Source organism: Hakea prostrata, chromosome 3 (genome assembly GCF_041222555.1).
Source record: "Hakea prostrata isolate BN-2017 chromosome 3, UWA_Hpros_2, whole genome shotgun sequence".
NCBI classification, from domain to species: Eukaryota; Viridiplantae; Streptophyta; class Magnoliopsida; order Proteales; family Proteaceae; genus Hakea; species Hakea prostrata.
In genome coordinates this window covers 36,271,699-36,287,827 of record NC_142602.1, presented here as the reverse complement: position 1 = coordinate 36,287,827, position 16,129 = coordinate 36,271,699, and the positions used below count along the sequence as shown (strand labels likewise).

Genomic DNA, 16,129 nt, shown 5'->3' with positions numbered 1-16,129 from the left:
TTCATTCCTTAGCTCTGTGCGTCTAGCAGAGTCGTTTGTGATTAAGTTCATCGATTGACTTAGCCTTCGGAGGTGGATTCCCCGACCCCAGCGATCAGGCCACATCTGACGCTTTCGTTTTGCAGGTCAATTCAAGGAGATCAAATGGCTGAGCAGATTTTGGACGCATCAGACATACTAGTAGATGAGGATGTGGAGGCCCATGACTACTCATGTTCATGTATTGCTCTTACGGTGTTCAACCCTTTTGATCACCGTGTGATTATGTTTAGGGACGTAGTGGAGTTCGATTGGAATTGTCCCTTTAATTCGGGAATTTGAACAATTAAAACTAAATACACTTTAAAACTTCCATTTGATACTTCATCTTTTAGACTTCCACTGACTCTGACTTTAGTTTTGGATAACTGTAATAATATTACATTTAATAGCTTAAGATTCATGCTCTTTTATTATGTTATTGTGTATGATATGGTTATGGATTGGCTGTAAATCGAGGTCCTTGTGGTTCTGATGGATCACATCCTTGGGTATTCAGATAAGTTAGATACTGATTGAGTGGGGTTTGACAGCTAAGGTAAATTTGTTTTTTTTTTCTTTTTTTCTTTTTTTTTTTTTTTTTTTTTTTTTTTTTTCTGTTTTAAAATTAATGATATTAGGCACTTAGGCCTAGAGGACTATGTAGTATAATAAATTCTAAAGAGTGTAAATGTAATAGTTTGTAAATATATAATCCAATAGGATCATACCTTAAAATTCTACAGGTTCTTACCAAAAAAATAAAATAAAAATTGTAGAGGTCCAAAGATACTAGTCTCATATTAGTAAGCTAGTAATCTCTCTCATGTACTTCTCTTTAGAGGTTTGGATAGGTAATGGTGCCAATTTGGTACCATTCCTACCCCCCCCCCCCAAAAAAAAATGATATCAAAACCGTAGATCAATCAGAACTGATTGTATAAAACTGTATCGTACCAAATAGTTTCTAATTTGGTATGGTATGGTACAATATCGGTTTCCAATGTTATACTGAAAATATGTATCAAGCCATGTTGTTTAGTACTATTTTCATGCCATCTACATGCTAAAACACATGATACCATATTCACATTGTTTTCATACCGTTTACTTACCAAAACTGAGCCATACCATTCTTATATCATTTTCATACTAATTTTCCGTACCGTTTTTGTACTGAAACCATAATGTACTGATACACTACTGGTTTGCAAATGTGGATATAAAAGACAGCATAGTACAATTTTGTTTTAAGTGCCAAGTTTGTTTTATATTGTACCAATACTGTACCTTTTTACACCCTTAGTGTTTTTTTTTTCTTTTTTTTCTTTCACTTATGTGTTAGGTATCTATTTCAAATCCTGTATTTGTTTAAAAGAATAGAAAAACCTCCAAAATCCATAATGAACTTTTTGCCTATTTATGGATTATGGGTAAAAAACTCATGTAATTTATTTTTATGCAAGCCACTTAAAATCTAAATACAAATTGGGAGTATTATAGCTAACTTATAGTGTTTTTATGGGAACCCTATTGTTTTGTTTTTTTCTTACTCCGAAACCCTAATGATTTGTTCTTAATTTTCACTATCATTTTTTTTAATTAATTTTTCATTTTAGTATACTAAATTTTATATTTTTCATTCCATAAATTTATTCTAGACAAAAGTTATCAAACTGCTTTTCATTTTTGACAAAAAATGGATTCTTGTATTCATTTATCTTAAATAAGCAAAATAGAGAATGATGATAGATGCCATAAAAGCCCTAAATCATTGGTAGCCCTAAATCATTTGAAGTGCGACAAAAAAGAGTAAAATTTTCCACAAAACTTCGAAATCTGAATTGTTTTATTCAAAGAAGTGGGAAAGTGACCAAACAATATTCCTTAAATTAAGTAAGTTTGTTTACTAATGTGGTATCTTATTTTTCCCACCTCGTTTCTTTTAGTTAAGTATTGTTTATTTGAAGAATTCGAAGTGAAATGGTAAAAAAGAGGCAAAAAAATTAATTTTTTTCACAAAATTGTAAAATATAGATTGTTTGATTCAATAAGGTGTAAAAGTAACCAAACAAACTTCTTTAAATTTAATTTAATGTAACTTTATAAAAAAAAATGAGAGATATAATAAAAGTATAACTTAATTTACGACTTCTTCACAAAATACATTGCCTTTTTCTCCCAAAAAACTAGTCTAGAAATTCCTAAGAATGGGCCAAAATGTTATACCAAAAATAGAAAAAACGAATGGACTCTGAAAAGCCAATCCTAAGAGACGATTGTGATCCTCTTATTGGCCTGGTCAGGACTGGTACAGTATCCGTTTGCTGTGACCTGGTAGGCATCTGGTTCAGAAATGAACCGGTCAAGAACTATTCTCCAATCACGCATCCGTCGTACTGATAACATACCCCTACTACGATAACGACGATGTCTCTCTCTCTTTCTCTGTCTCTCTCCTCCCTCTCACTCCTCCCTCCCATCACAAGGCCCACCATCATCATCTTCACAGTGGGAAAACAGTAAACGAAGGAACTTGCCATCTCCCATTCCATTAAAGCAGACAAAAACATGTTCAGTAACCCAAGGCCAGGCTAAAGAGCCAGTTGAAGAACTGAGTTCTCATGGCAGAGAATCGCAACTGCAGAGACAGCAGCAAAACCAACAACAACAGCGGCAAATCTTGCATAACCAACCTAGCTTATGATCATCTCATCTCGATTCTTCTTCTTCTTCCAATAGACTCTATCATTTCTGTTGGCATGACTTGCAGGAGATTAAAGTCTTTAGTCTTCTCAGAAACTCTTTGGGAATCTATCTGCAGGAGAGAGTGGGGCAACACTTCTGTTGATTACCTCTTATCATCTTCAGATACGAAGCATATCTCATGGAAGAAGCTCTATCAGCAGGTCTGTAAACTGGGTTCTGTCTATTGTCATAGATTATCTGCCTTGGATGATGGGATGTGTCCAAGACCCAGAGCTTCTCACTCGCTCAATTTTGTGTCGGATTGTCTGGTTGTGTTTGGTGGAGGTTGTGAGGGAGGTTAGATCTTTAATTACTTCCCATCCAATTTTAGCTATGTTGCTACTTGCCCCTTTCTTTAATAACTTAGTTGGTTGGTACCCATGCCTTTTGTTATTATATTAATTGTTTGAAACAAAATTAATTATTATACTAATTGCCCTTCCTTTTTTAATGGGTTTGGGTGGTCTCTGAGGTCATTAGACCTTTTAAAGATTAGTATTGCAATACCATAACTGAGGTTAGTAATTTGGTCCAAATCCTTTGCTTTCTGAAGTTCTTGGATTGGAACCAGTTGGGCCTCTTGTTGTTGGCGCCTATCAATTTACTTGGGCTTGTGACATCTTGTAACTTTTTCTATGTTAAGCTGCATGCTTTTGTTGTTTGTCCCTAGATGGTTTATTTAAAGATAAACCCTTAGATAATTTTTATTTGGATCAATATTTTTGTGATAATTTATGTTCACTGGTACTATTAGTTGTCTATTTGTCCATGGGTTTCTTGTTCCACAATTGGCTTCATCATTTTCTCATTCTTCCAGTCGATTTCTGTGGTTTATTCATGAATTGTTCTGAAAAATCAGAAACACTGAATTGTACGAATTTGGAACATTAAGAATTCTCTGGAGTTGAAAATGGCTTTCTATTAAGTGTCTGTTTGTATGTGTTTTTTATTTTTTTTGGATGATAAATGTTTGCTCATAAATGAAATTATGCGTCTCTCTAATTTATGATGGCTTACATTATTTTTCTATTTGCTGCATCTATAGATCCTTGAATGTCTTTTTTCCCCCTTGTGAGATGCATATATGTATCCTTTACTGAAATGTTCTGTTCTGGAACGCATGCCTGTCATAGTACCTTGTGAGATTCACAGTATTGGAACTTTTGCAGCATGTTCTTTCTTTTTCTTTTTTCTTGGGTAACTAAGAAGTATCTATTAACTGAAGAAGTCCTATGAGAATGGCATTCTGTTATTCCTTTCCTTCAGACAGGCCTAGAAGAAAGGAGTTACTCCAAAATAGACCCTTGCACACAACATAAGGCAAAGCCTGAAATCAACTTCTGTCATAAATAACTCCAAGCTTTTCATCTTTTACCATGCCTTTCAGCTCCTCATTAAACTCCATGGCATCCAGTGTTATTTTCCCCGAACTTGAATCCGTGTTGGCCGAATAGTTTTTTCGTCTTTCAATTGATGACAGCTTCTCAAATTTGCAGTTGTGGGTTTTAGCTGAGCTTTTTGGTTCTGTTGCAGGCTTTAAATGGATTTGAAATGCTCAAAATTGTTACTGTTGAATTACTACTAGAATGCAACAACAACCAACAAGCCATTGTACCAACTAAATGGGTTGGCTACATGGATTCTTGCTTTCCAATCAGCTCTGTTTGAGGCCATACTAAATACAAGGCCTAAACTATGCAATTTTTTCTCACCACTTCTCTTGAGGTTATTTTAGGTCTATCCCTAGTTCTTCTACTTCCTTCAATCTGGATTAAACCGCTTCTCCCTACTAGGGCATTTAAAGGCCTCCAGTGAACATGGTTGTGCCACTTTATTGACTTTCAAATAACTTATCATTTATCAGAGCTACTCCCAAGCTAGCTTTAATATGATCATTCCTTATCTTATCCTTCCTAGTTGTGCCACTCATCCATCTGAACATCTTCATTTCTGCTACACTGAGTTTATCTATATGATTTTTCTTAAAAGCCCAACACCCTGCACCGTACGTCATAGTTGGTAGTACAATAGCCCTAGAGTTTTCCTTTGAGCTTTATAGGAATGCATTGGTCATACAAGACCCCAAACACACCTCTCCACTTCATTCACCCTACCAAAGTATCTGGAAAAGATTGGAAGAAACTAGAAAACTCTTTTTCCTTGTGAAAGTAAAGAATATTAGGTTTTGACATGACTGTAATGTCAATTAGGTGTATTTCTGCATTGTAAGCTTTTGAATGTCAATCTAAGTCAGGACATATTCTTCAAGAGAGAAAATAATATGAATGTCAATCTAAGTCAGGACATATTCTTCAAGAGAGAAAGTAATATGAACTTCCTAGCTTAATTAGGCTGAATTCTTAAACAAGAATATGAAACCTTTAGGCAAAATTTTACCTGGACATGCACATCTAGATGTATCTCTTGATGAGCAGTTTTTGGACCGACAATTTCAGCAACATGATCCTGGCCTTCGACAAAAAACATCTTGTGTGGAAAAACAGTGACATATACACAGGTATTGGAATTGCATATACTATATTGTTTCTGAAAAGTTAGTGCCACCAAAATCTGCTTCATCAACTTACTATGTATTCTGCGGGGGCCTTTCACTTTTGAGCCCATGAAATCCCTTTTTCAGAAATACAGAATGAGTTTCTGAAGATCATAAAACAACCTTTTCTACTCAAATTTCATCTTCTCAAAGTCCATGCTGCAACAGTAAAAGTGGAAACTCCAGTATACTAAAGGAAATGTCAGAAACGCCTAGACGATCTTCAAGAACATATCAACATATCACTGAACGGAGAATTAGACAATTCAGGTCAGAAAGAATAGAAACCATGACTGAGACTGTAACAAGAACTTAGCAATGGACCATAAGCCCCTTTATGAAGCTTGGGCAGAGCCCAACACTCAGCTCCTAATCATGTTTTTGGAGTAGCTGGTGATGATGGAATCTTTTTCTTCATATTCTGTCTTAAAGTAATTTCAGTTTGATGAAAAGAGGCTGAAGAAAGTCTGATCATCTGCTCAAACAAGAAAAAGGAAAAGCTTGCAGTGTAAAAGCCAATGATCCTTGTGACAGTTAACATCTCCTGATGTGACAATAGCAATGTTCAATAAACTTTGCCATGCAGAAGAAAAGTAGATAATCAAAGAGTGAAAGCCTTTGCTGTCAATGAGAGAAGTCGCTGGAGCAATGAGAAAGTTCATTGAGGTGAAGGAGAGGTCACAACCTTTGCCATTGGTGGAGAAACTGTGGGTTTTCAACTGGGGGAAAGAGAATGTTCCCACTTTGCCCTTGTTGGAGAAGGCAGGAATTGGCATATAGGCTTGCAATAGGGAAAAAGGAAAACAGTGGGGAATACCTTTGACAAACTGATTGTACTAGGGGGAAGATGGGACATTGCCTAGGTTCATCTGCTTGCTTTCTGGAGCACAAAATTTCCAGCATTTCTGTGCTTTTCCATATTATGATGTCTTATCCTGTGATGGTGCCCTTTTGTTTTGAAATAATGTATAAATACTGAGCCTTACTTAAAGATTGTTCTCTAAGAAGACTGAAACCGATGGTCCAATCACTGCTCATCAGTGTCTTGACATGTTCTTCAGTGAAAGCGTATCCAAATCTTTCTTCAGGCTTCATCTGTCATGGTGTCATTGAGACTTTGCGACGGTATTCTTCATCTGTCATGATTTCCATTCTCTTTGACATCATCTAAAAGGGATTCTTCACCAAAAAAAATTCCCAGGGAATTTTTTCCTGCTATGTTATTTTCCCTCTAAAACTCAATAGATGTGCATACTATTGCACTGGATAGTCCCGCACTTCTTCCACATAGATGCAGTTTCTGTGTTCTGTGCTTGTATGAAATTTATTAGATTCATAACTTACATATGGTTGTGTAGATCAACAGTGAAGACTCAAGAGATCTATCCAGAAATTTGGAGTCCCTAGGAATACATATTGGATCTATAGTTTCTTAAGGGGTATGCCCTCAGGATGTGTTTTAAGTTCCTTGTCAAATATTTTTAGTAACATGTAAGCATGCTGCAGGTTGGGCAGAGTTATATAGACAATTAATTGGAGCATGCTCTTTGCTAATTGTGCGGCTTAGCGTGTACAACATTAATACAATGTTAGTACACTTTAAGTGATTGTTTGATGATTCAATAATCGAATTGCAAGCTCCCCATAAGTTTTGAATGGTATACTTTATTTTCTTTTGCTTTGTCTAATTGAAGGCTATCCTTCAAGCAAATTGTTTCTCTGGAGATGTACTTTGTTCTTGATTCTTTTGGACCTCATCTAGTCAGATGATATTCTTCAGAATTTTTTCATTAATTTATGGGAGAACTTCTAAAAGTGGATTGAGAAATACAAAAGGAAAAGCTCCCTATTAACAATTATTATCTAACTAAACTGGACTTGGGACAAGTCTGTAAACTTAATGAAGCGGCAGACCACTCAAGCTGAACTATAAGATCATATACCTTTCAATTCGGGGGCCTTTTTTTTTAAAAAATCTTTCCTCCCTTGCTAGTCAACAAAGTGTCAGACTGGAAGATTCCCACTAGGCAAAAAAGGTGAAGACAGCCTGTAAAAGCTGGCCTGTGGTAGTAACTGAACACACTTATTAATTACCTTGGTTGGAAACGGTTGTAAGTAGGATTCAAAATAAGGAAGAGAGGAAGAGTCCACAATATTGCTGTGGAGCTTCTCAGAAAACTTGTGAAGCCTCCGATGCACTCTAGCTTTATGTACAGTAAGTGTCTTTTACGAGTCTAATCATACTAGGAAAATAAAGTGGATTACAACCGGGAAAAGGAATGTCCTATTCAAACTCAACTTGCAGCCACCATTCCATCAAGAAGCGCTAATTCTATCTTTATGTACAGTAGTCTTTTACAAGTCTAATCATACTAGGAAAATAAAGTGGATTACAACCGGGAAAAGGAATGTCCTATTCAAACTCAACTTGCTGCCACCATTCCATCAAGAAGCGCTAATTCTTGATGGGCTAATTTCTATCCCACAAACTGCCCCTCTAGCACTCCTTGTCAAGTTGGAGCATACATGTTGTTCATGCCTAGCTTGTTACAGACATCCTCAACCCTTGCACTCCCCAATGCCTTGGTGAATAGATTTGCTAATTGCTCCTGTGTATGGACATAGCTGGGAGATATCAATCCTTGGTATAGCTTCTCTTGAACAAAATGATAGCATCTTTAGAGTGCCTTGTGTGCTCATGAAACACCGGTTTTGATGCTAATAGCCGCCTGGTTGTCACACCATAGTTTTATAGGAGACACGTCAACAAAATGTAGCTCCTTGAGGAGTTATCTAATCCACATTAGTTAACAAGTATACTTTGCCCTTGTGCGATATCCTGACTCAACACTTATCTAGCAGCCATAGTTTGCTTCTTGTTTTTTCGACCAACAGAAGTACAATAACCTGTGGTAAACCCTATATCAACGGGAGAACCTGCCCAATCAGTTTGTTTATCCTTCCACCCTCCTATGACCATGATTTGTATATAGTACCCCATGTCATAGAACAAAATTCGATTGAAACTTGCGAAATTTCGACCCTTGGGAACCTCGAAACAAAAAACTAGGGACTGAAAGAAATCCCAAGTTTCGATCGAATCCGTCGAAATTTCATTGAAACTTGTTGAAACCTCGAAACCTGGTTCAACCTTGCTGGACCAACTGGTTTATGAGAAGAAAAAAATTCCTTAATTTCGTGGGAAACAGGGGAAATTTCATGGAAACCTGAAAATTTTCGTAGAAACCTTGGAAATTTCTTGGAAACCTTGGAAATTTCTTGGAAGCCTTGGAAATTTCGTGGAAACCTTGGAAGTTTTGTGGAAACTTGGGACTTTTCCTGCAAGTTTCGTAGCTTTCTCAAATTTAAATTTTTTTGTTTCTTCCATGTTTCCCCAAATACCACGACAAATACCCTCTCCATCAGGACTTTCCTATCCAAATTGCGTATTCCCTCAAACTAGTTATCTTAGGCATGTTGATGACCAGACTTTTAAAGTTACAATTCTCAATTACCTTGACAACCATAGGCATAAATTGTCATGGAATTTCTATGTTCGTTGGTTGGAGGAGAAGATGTTACATGCATAGTACTACTTAGCTCACAGGATGGATCCACCGAGGCACTCCTCTTGGCATTGAGTTGTACTTTCATTTTATTGTCAGTTACTTTGTATTTGATGTTTTGAAGTTAGAAATTATATATTGAATGCTATATAGTTATGTACTTAAGTAGTTAAGTTTATAGTGTACTTCTCGAACAACTCACATTGATGTTATGTACATTGAATGAGATATCTACATTGATTTTTTTAGCAAAATACAGCCAATGTGTTCTTTATACTCTAATTAGCTTAAATGCAGAGTCCCACCCTAAAATACTCCCTAAACGTATGGAAACTTGCACAAAAAAATCCTAAGTTTCTTCGAAATTCCCCAGTTTCCCACTTAGGTTTACCATTTTCACTTGGTTGAAACTTGAGTTTCCCTTGAACTTTTTTCTATGCCCCACGAGTAGGAAAACTTTTGAGGTACCTCAAAATTCTCATAATAGCATCCCAATGGCTGTCTTAGGGTCAGACATGAACTGAGTCATAGAATTAACAGGGAAGGCAATGTCGGGCCTTGTTACCATCAAATAATTCAATTTGCCAACAATCTTCCATACTTTTTTGGGTCAGCATGAATTTCTCCATCATGTAGCATAAGTTTCAAGTTTGGGTCCATGGGAGTGTCTGGAGGATTAGATCCAAGCATCCCTATTTCAGACAATAGACCAATAACATACTCCTTCTATGATAGGAAAATTCCCTTCTTGTATTGTGCTACCTCGATACCCAAAAAAATAATTGAGTGAACCCAAATCATTTTTCTAAAATTGTTGTTGTAGGTTGGCTTCAACTTATCTATACCTACTAAGTCATCTCCAGTAATAACAAGAACTAGGTCCCTAGCATTCGAGTGATGGAAGAACACCGAATCATCACTCTCATTTGTAGTCAGCCCAAAATCAATTATTTTTGAAGTGAGGAGAGAAATCCATGCTTTAGGTAATTGTTGCAGCCCATATAAAGATTTCTTGAATTCTCATACCAAACCACTCTTCCCCTGAGCAACAGATCTTGAAGGTTATTCCATAACGGTCTTCCTTGTGGGGGCAGGGGCAGGCTCCAAAGACTATGTCTGTGATGGTTTCTTGTATAGCTTCCAACAGAAACACTGGATATGTCCAGGTTTTCCACAGTGATGGCAAATTTTGCTTGGCCACTGTACTGTTAGTAGGAGATTGAGGGCCAGCATTTTTACCAGGGATACTTCCATGATTCCTGCATACTCCTTGTCCTCCAGAAGAACCATGACTAGGTTTAAAAGTTGCAAGTGCAGATTTACCTCTGGTGCAGTATCATGAGCATTCTCCTCTGCTACCCGGAGAGAATGTGTCTGCTAAAGTGGGAACTCAATCTCCAAGAATCTGTGCTCAAACTGATTCAAATTTCCTAGACCTCCTGAGAAGCCCATCACTGCAGGTTGTTCTCTATTTGGTTGCATTGTTTTTACATCGGAGGAGATTGATAATATGGAGTTCATTTCTTCATATATCCTCTTGGAATCAGAAAAACACTGAGTTAGGAGTCTACCTTTCCTGTTAACCTTATAGAACTCCTGTGATGTCTCATATATCTTGGACAAGTTATTTTGACCAAAGTACAACATATTTAAATATCCCACAAATCATTCATTGTATTCAAGTGAGTTACAAGATCCACATTATTATCAGCCATGGAGTTGAACATCTGTCCCAGGTTATGTCATCAGTAATCTCCCAACTTACGTCACCCTTGGGGGCTGATTAAATCAGGTATTGTTGCTGGCCACGTCCAGTGAGGACCACTTGACTGTAGTCTTCCATTGATAATAGTTAGAAGCTCCTTCAAACTTCTTTTTTTGTCAATCTGTATGAGGATAAGGAAACCACTTCAGTCATAGCAATTGAAGATGAGGACTCAGATGAGGATTCTTCCTTTCAGGCAGTCAAGCTATCACCCAAGTAAAACAACTGTATTTCCCTCAGAAACAGTGTAGATAGAAGCTATTTGTCTTTGAGATAACAGCAGAGGTGAGTTGTATTTTCCCAACAACAGCAGCTATATATCTGCAAATGTACAGGCTAACCTAACTGAATTGCAGACAAGTATACCCACAGACCAATAACCTAGAAAGCAGAGTATGCTCCCAAAATAGACCTCAAAATAATCCAGAATAGAACCCAGAACAGCAGAATATGTTCCCAAAACAGACCTCAAAACAGTCTAAATATAACCCCAAAACAGCAGTAAAACTGATCCTTTAAAACAGAAATAATTACCCTTAAACAGTGAGTACCCACAGCCAAACAGCAGGGATTTACTTCACCCTTTAGACAGAGTGTGTTAAAACACAGCATCTGTCCCGAGAAACTGGCCACTGAAAATTCTCCGAGAGGTACCCAGCGGCTAGAAAGTCCAGAAAATAGAAATATGAATCCAGACAAATATCAAATCATACATTAGGAACAGAATATCTCATCAAAATGAACACCTAGTTCTTACTTAAGTTCATGAACTAGTCTTCAGAAAGTCTAAAACATGGAAAAAATTTCGGTCGAAATTACCGAAATATCCACAAAATTTGAAAACGAAACAAAACTCGAAGAATTTCCACTAAAGTTCAAAGTTTCGACCGAAATTTCGACCATTTCACTAAGTTTCAAACGAAATTTCACAGGTTTCGACATTGAAACTTGTTTTTCTTTGGTTTTTGTTAATTTATCCCATTTTCACCTAATTTCCACAACTACTTTTCCTTCAAACACTTCTTTTGCTCCGTTTTTGCCTTCAAACACCTTTTAAGCCACAACAACTATTCATGGGCCTAAGCCCCAACTACAAAGGAAACTTGTCGGCAATAGAATGTGAAGCATGAGCCATACACAACAGTTTCAAACTTCCAGTTTTTCTTTTTTGTTTTCTTCAAACCTTAAATGATCTTGTATGGCTTTGAAATTAATTTAGGTTTTTTGTAGACTATTGATCTATGATTGTTTTGTTAAACTTATATTTTGATTATCACAACTATTTTTTTTTATATTTTTTTGAGCAAATTGCACTGGCACCCCAAAATGGAGGCCTTAAAGCATTGACGCACCCCACTTTATGTTTAAAAAGCGCAGAGACCTCAAAATTGGATTTTCATTGGATATATTTGTCAAAATTATCACTGTAAACAGTTAAATCACTATTTATTTTTAAAATATCCCTATAATAAACAGTGTTTGAAAGGTTTTCAGTGATAAATTAGACAAATATTTCCAATGAAAATTCAATTTTGGGGTTTCTGTGCTTTTTAAACACAAAGTGGGGTGTCAGTGCTTTAAGACATCCATTCTGGGGTGCCAGTACAATTTGCTCTATTTTTTATTTTTTAATTTTTTAAATTTCAAAATACATATGTATACATGATATATGGGCTTGAACGTAATACATGTAAGAACTTATCACTTGATCTAGTTGGAAACTGTATTTTGTTGACATGTTGTATATAAAACCATTCTATCAAACAATTCATGTATGCAGATAATTCTATGCATGTATGCTATATAGTTTGTACTTGTTGGAACCAATCATTTATTAGTATACTTGAATGATAACTTTAGAGTGGTCTTTTTGGGGCAAAATATTAGTTCCATTGTGTTTATTATGCTTAAAATATGTAGAAGGCAATAAATCAGATGAAATGGAGGTCATATAAGGCCTAAAACTTAGGGTTGGAAAAAAAAAACAAGGTTTCCACCAAATATTCAGTTTTTTGCTAGGATGAAATTTTCTCCATGGTCTGAAACACAGCAGGGGGATGCTGCTCCCTCACAACCTAAAGCCTGAAGTTCCCTCAAAATTTGTTGAAGAAGCTTCCTCCTATAAGAACACCAATAAAAGGAAAGTCCAGTAACTCTGATTGTGATTCTAATGGCCTGGCTCTGATTCCATGTAAGCAGGATTTAGAATTAGGAAGAGAGAAGAGAGAAAGAGAGAGGAAGAGTCCAGTATATTGCTGTGGAGCTTCACAGGAAACTTGTGAAGCCTCCAAATGCACTATAACTTTATTTATAATAGTCTTTTACAAGTCTAATCATGCTAGGAAGATAACTAAACCAGATTACAACAAGGAAAAGGATTAAAGTTCTATTCAAACTCAACTTTCAGCCACCATTGGCGCTAATTCTCGATGGGCTAATTTCTATGCTCAAATTGCCCCTCTAACAACAGTCATTACATTGAGACTATTCAACACTTTTAGCCATCAAACATTTCTCAAGAGTTCCCCAGCAACTGCTTGGATCAGCTGGTAGATGTTTTTGTGGAGCTGAATTATATAACAGCCTGTACATACACTGTCTCAGATCATTTATGCCTTGCATGCAAGATTTACTATTCTCAACTTGTGACTGGGTCTCAGGTTTCCGAAGGCAGATACTTGCAGATGCCTATCGCATTTTATTCCTTGATTAAACTCAGGTTAAGAAACATTGATCTTCTATTTAGAGGCACAACATCGCTTCACTGAAAAAAGTTATTGCTAATAAATTTATTCAAGATTGGCAGTAAGATGGTTATCTTGTTGGTCTTTCTGGTAACCTTGATGAGAACTACTGCTAGTGATTTGTCTCTTCTTTTTTTTTCTGGGTTGGGGGGGGGGGGGGGGAGGTTGTGTATGTCATTTCCTTTTGATCCTGACATCTGTTCTTGTGTAGGGCGCCATCTCGATGACACATGGGTAGCATATATAGGTAATGAATTTGGAAGAATCCTGAAGTGGCAGAAGATCTATTCAGGCATTCCAAGCGGACGTTTCGGACAGACATGTTCTGTTGTTGGAAATGCGCTTGTTCTCTTTGGTGGGATCAATGACCATGGGATCCGTCAAAATGATACATATCTGGGGCACATTGTCCATGATGAGACACTAGGAATCAGACTGTCATGGAGGCTCCTTGATGTGGGTGCTCATGCACCTGCTCCTCGTGGAGCCCACGCTGAGTGTTGTGTTGGTGACAATAGGATGGTGATCCATGGAGGAATTGGGTTAGATGGCCTTAGGTTGAATGATACATGGCTACTGGATATCTCCAATGGTGCAAGATCTGCAACATGGTATCAAATTGTGGCACATCCTTCGCCTCCTGCTCGTTCAGGGCATACATTAACTCACATTGGGGATTCCTGCATTGTTCTATTTGGAGGAAGGGGAACGGGTTACAATGTGCTTAATGATGTCTGGCTATTGGATATTGGGAAAGAATATCCTAAGTGGGTGCAACTAATAAATGAATCATCTCATGTCCCAGGAGGTGTGCCTCTTCCACGAGTTGGTCACTCAGCTACACTCATCTTTGGAGGCAAAGTGCTGATTTATGGGGGCGAAGACTCTTCTAGGAACAGGAAAAACGATTTCTGGGTGTTGGATGTTGATGCAATCCCATCCGATACTATGAACTCAAAGAGAATACGGAAAAGCATGTGGAGGAGATTGAAGGTAATAGGTCATCAACCTAGCTGCAGATCATTCCATAGAGCCTGCACTGACCGTTCTGGACGTTATGTTTTTATATCTGGTGGCATGGTAGATGGAATGGTTCACCCTTCTGAAACATCAGGTTTAAAATTTGATGGGGAGTTCTTTCTTGTTGAGCTTGTGCTTCAGCTGTAGAATTGAATAAAGGGGTTCTAACTGAAATGGGATGACATTACATAGTCTCTGTTGTAGGTGTCAAACTGTTACGTGTCTCATTAAGATGGTCAGAAGTAAGAATAAAGAATTTAGTAGGACATCTTATTGAGCCTGTATGTCGACTGTGGAAAGAAATTAAGGTGTGTAATATGTACTTAGGTTGAATCCTTGTATGAGAGTGAGTGCTTGTGAATAATGCCTTTGTCGTGTAGCTCAGTGTCAGTTGTATATGGCCAGCCCAGAATAAGAGTAGAGTTACTTGTTCATTCTTCTGTTCACAATGTCAATGTTTCTCATATAATTGTTTCTATCATGCATTCTTGACATTTGTGACATCAGGTACACGCGTATTCTTCTTAAAGGTTATATATCACCTGGCAAACCCTTTAAATGCAAGTTGGTTGTGTGGCTTATTGTTTTGGATACAAGATAAAGACTAATGATGGTCAAGAGTATGAAGAGTTAGCTAGCTATGGCATGAAATCTGATCTGATGTTAAACCAAGAGAGCTACACTCTTTTAAGTCATGAGGCAATGAAGAACCAGTATATTGAACCCGCACGAGACTGGAACTTGAACCGTCAACTGATCACAGTTTCAAGGGCAGTTTCTTTATTGACCCAAACAACAAAAGTCACCTGGGGATAGAACTACATAGAAGCATCCAGTCAGGGTTAACTGACTAATAGCTTGATTCGGAACTTTTTGTTTTGTCAAAAATATCTAGCTAATTTTAAATCATCAGTGTGCATATTCTTTGTTAATCATGGTATCTAGGTGTTCAGCCTGATTATTCCCCTAGGAACATGCAAGTGCTAGTCACAGGACTAATTCATTGAAGGATTAAGTAGAAAACCAATTAGAGCCAATGTAAGTTGCCTGAAGGGAAAAGAGTAGAACACAGGTAATCTGTTAATTCAAACCAGCAACTATGGCAAAAATGGTTATTTAGAGGGTTAATTTTTCTGGTAGAGAGTGGGCCATTTATAAATCCCTTTTCTATTTTGATCAACAGCTAATCCAGACATTGATTCAGATAAAACACTCGAGGCCAGAAGACCAGGAGCTCAACAGAGACGAGTCAACAATAAAAAAGAGGGGGGGGGGGGGTGGGCATTCCCCACCAATGACGACAAAGCTGATGCCTTTTAGCTTCATCAGCTAGGGAAATCAGCGAACCTGTTGTTTGTTGTAGAGACATAGCAGACAGTTACAGAACCAACAGATGAAGCAAGCTTCAAAACTTCAGTGACTAAACTGTGACTGACCCAGTCGAAACTAGTGGAAACACACTGTAAAGCTAAAACAGCCAATTGACAATCAGAACTAACTTGAAGATGAGCAATGCCAATTGATCTAGCCAGCAAAAGAACATCACGGATAGCTTCTAATTCAACTGCTGAAGCTGAAAATTCCTGCATCCAGTGCTTTGGGCAGCAATGAAAATACCATCCGAGTCCCATATAATGCTGCTTCTATCACCTGTTGGCTTGATTTATCCCAAGCTCCATTGACAAAAACCTGAAAAGAATTAGAGTCTTTGCTT

The 16,129-nt window shown here is 37.3% G+C and overlaps 1 protein-coding gene across 1 annotated transcript; it reads left to right on the top strand.

The window, feature by feature from the left end:
• The first annotated feature begins 2,182 nt into the window (after positions 1-2,182).
• LOC149022175 (Kelch repeat-containing F-box family protein) lies at positions 2,183-15,683 on the top strand. The gene is made up of 2 exons (XM_089150349.1): positions 2,183-3,063; positions 13,607-15,683. The coding sequence occupies exons 1-2, from the start codon at positions 2,643-2,645 to the stop codon at positions 14,560-14,562; spliced, it is 1,377 nt and encodes a 458-aa protein (XP_089006475.1). The 5' UTR covers positions 2,183-2,642; the 3' UTR covers positions 14,563-15,683.
• The last annotated feature ends 446 nt before the right edge of the window (positions 15,684-16,129 follow it).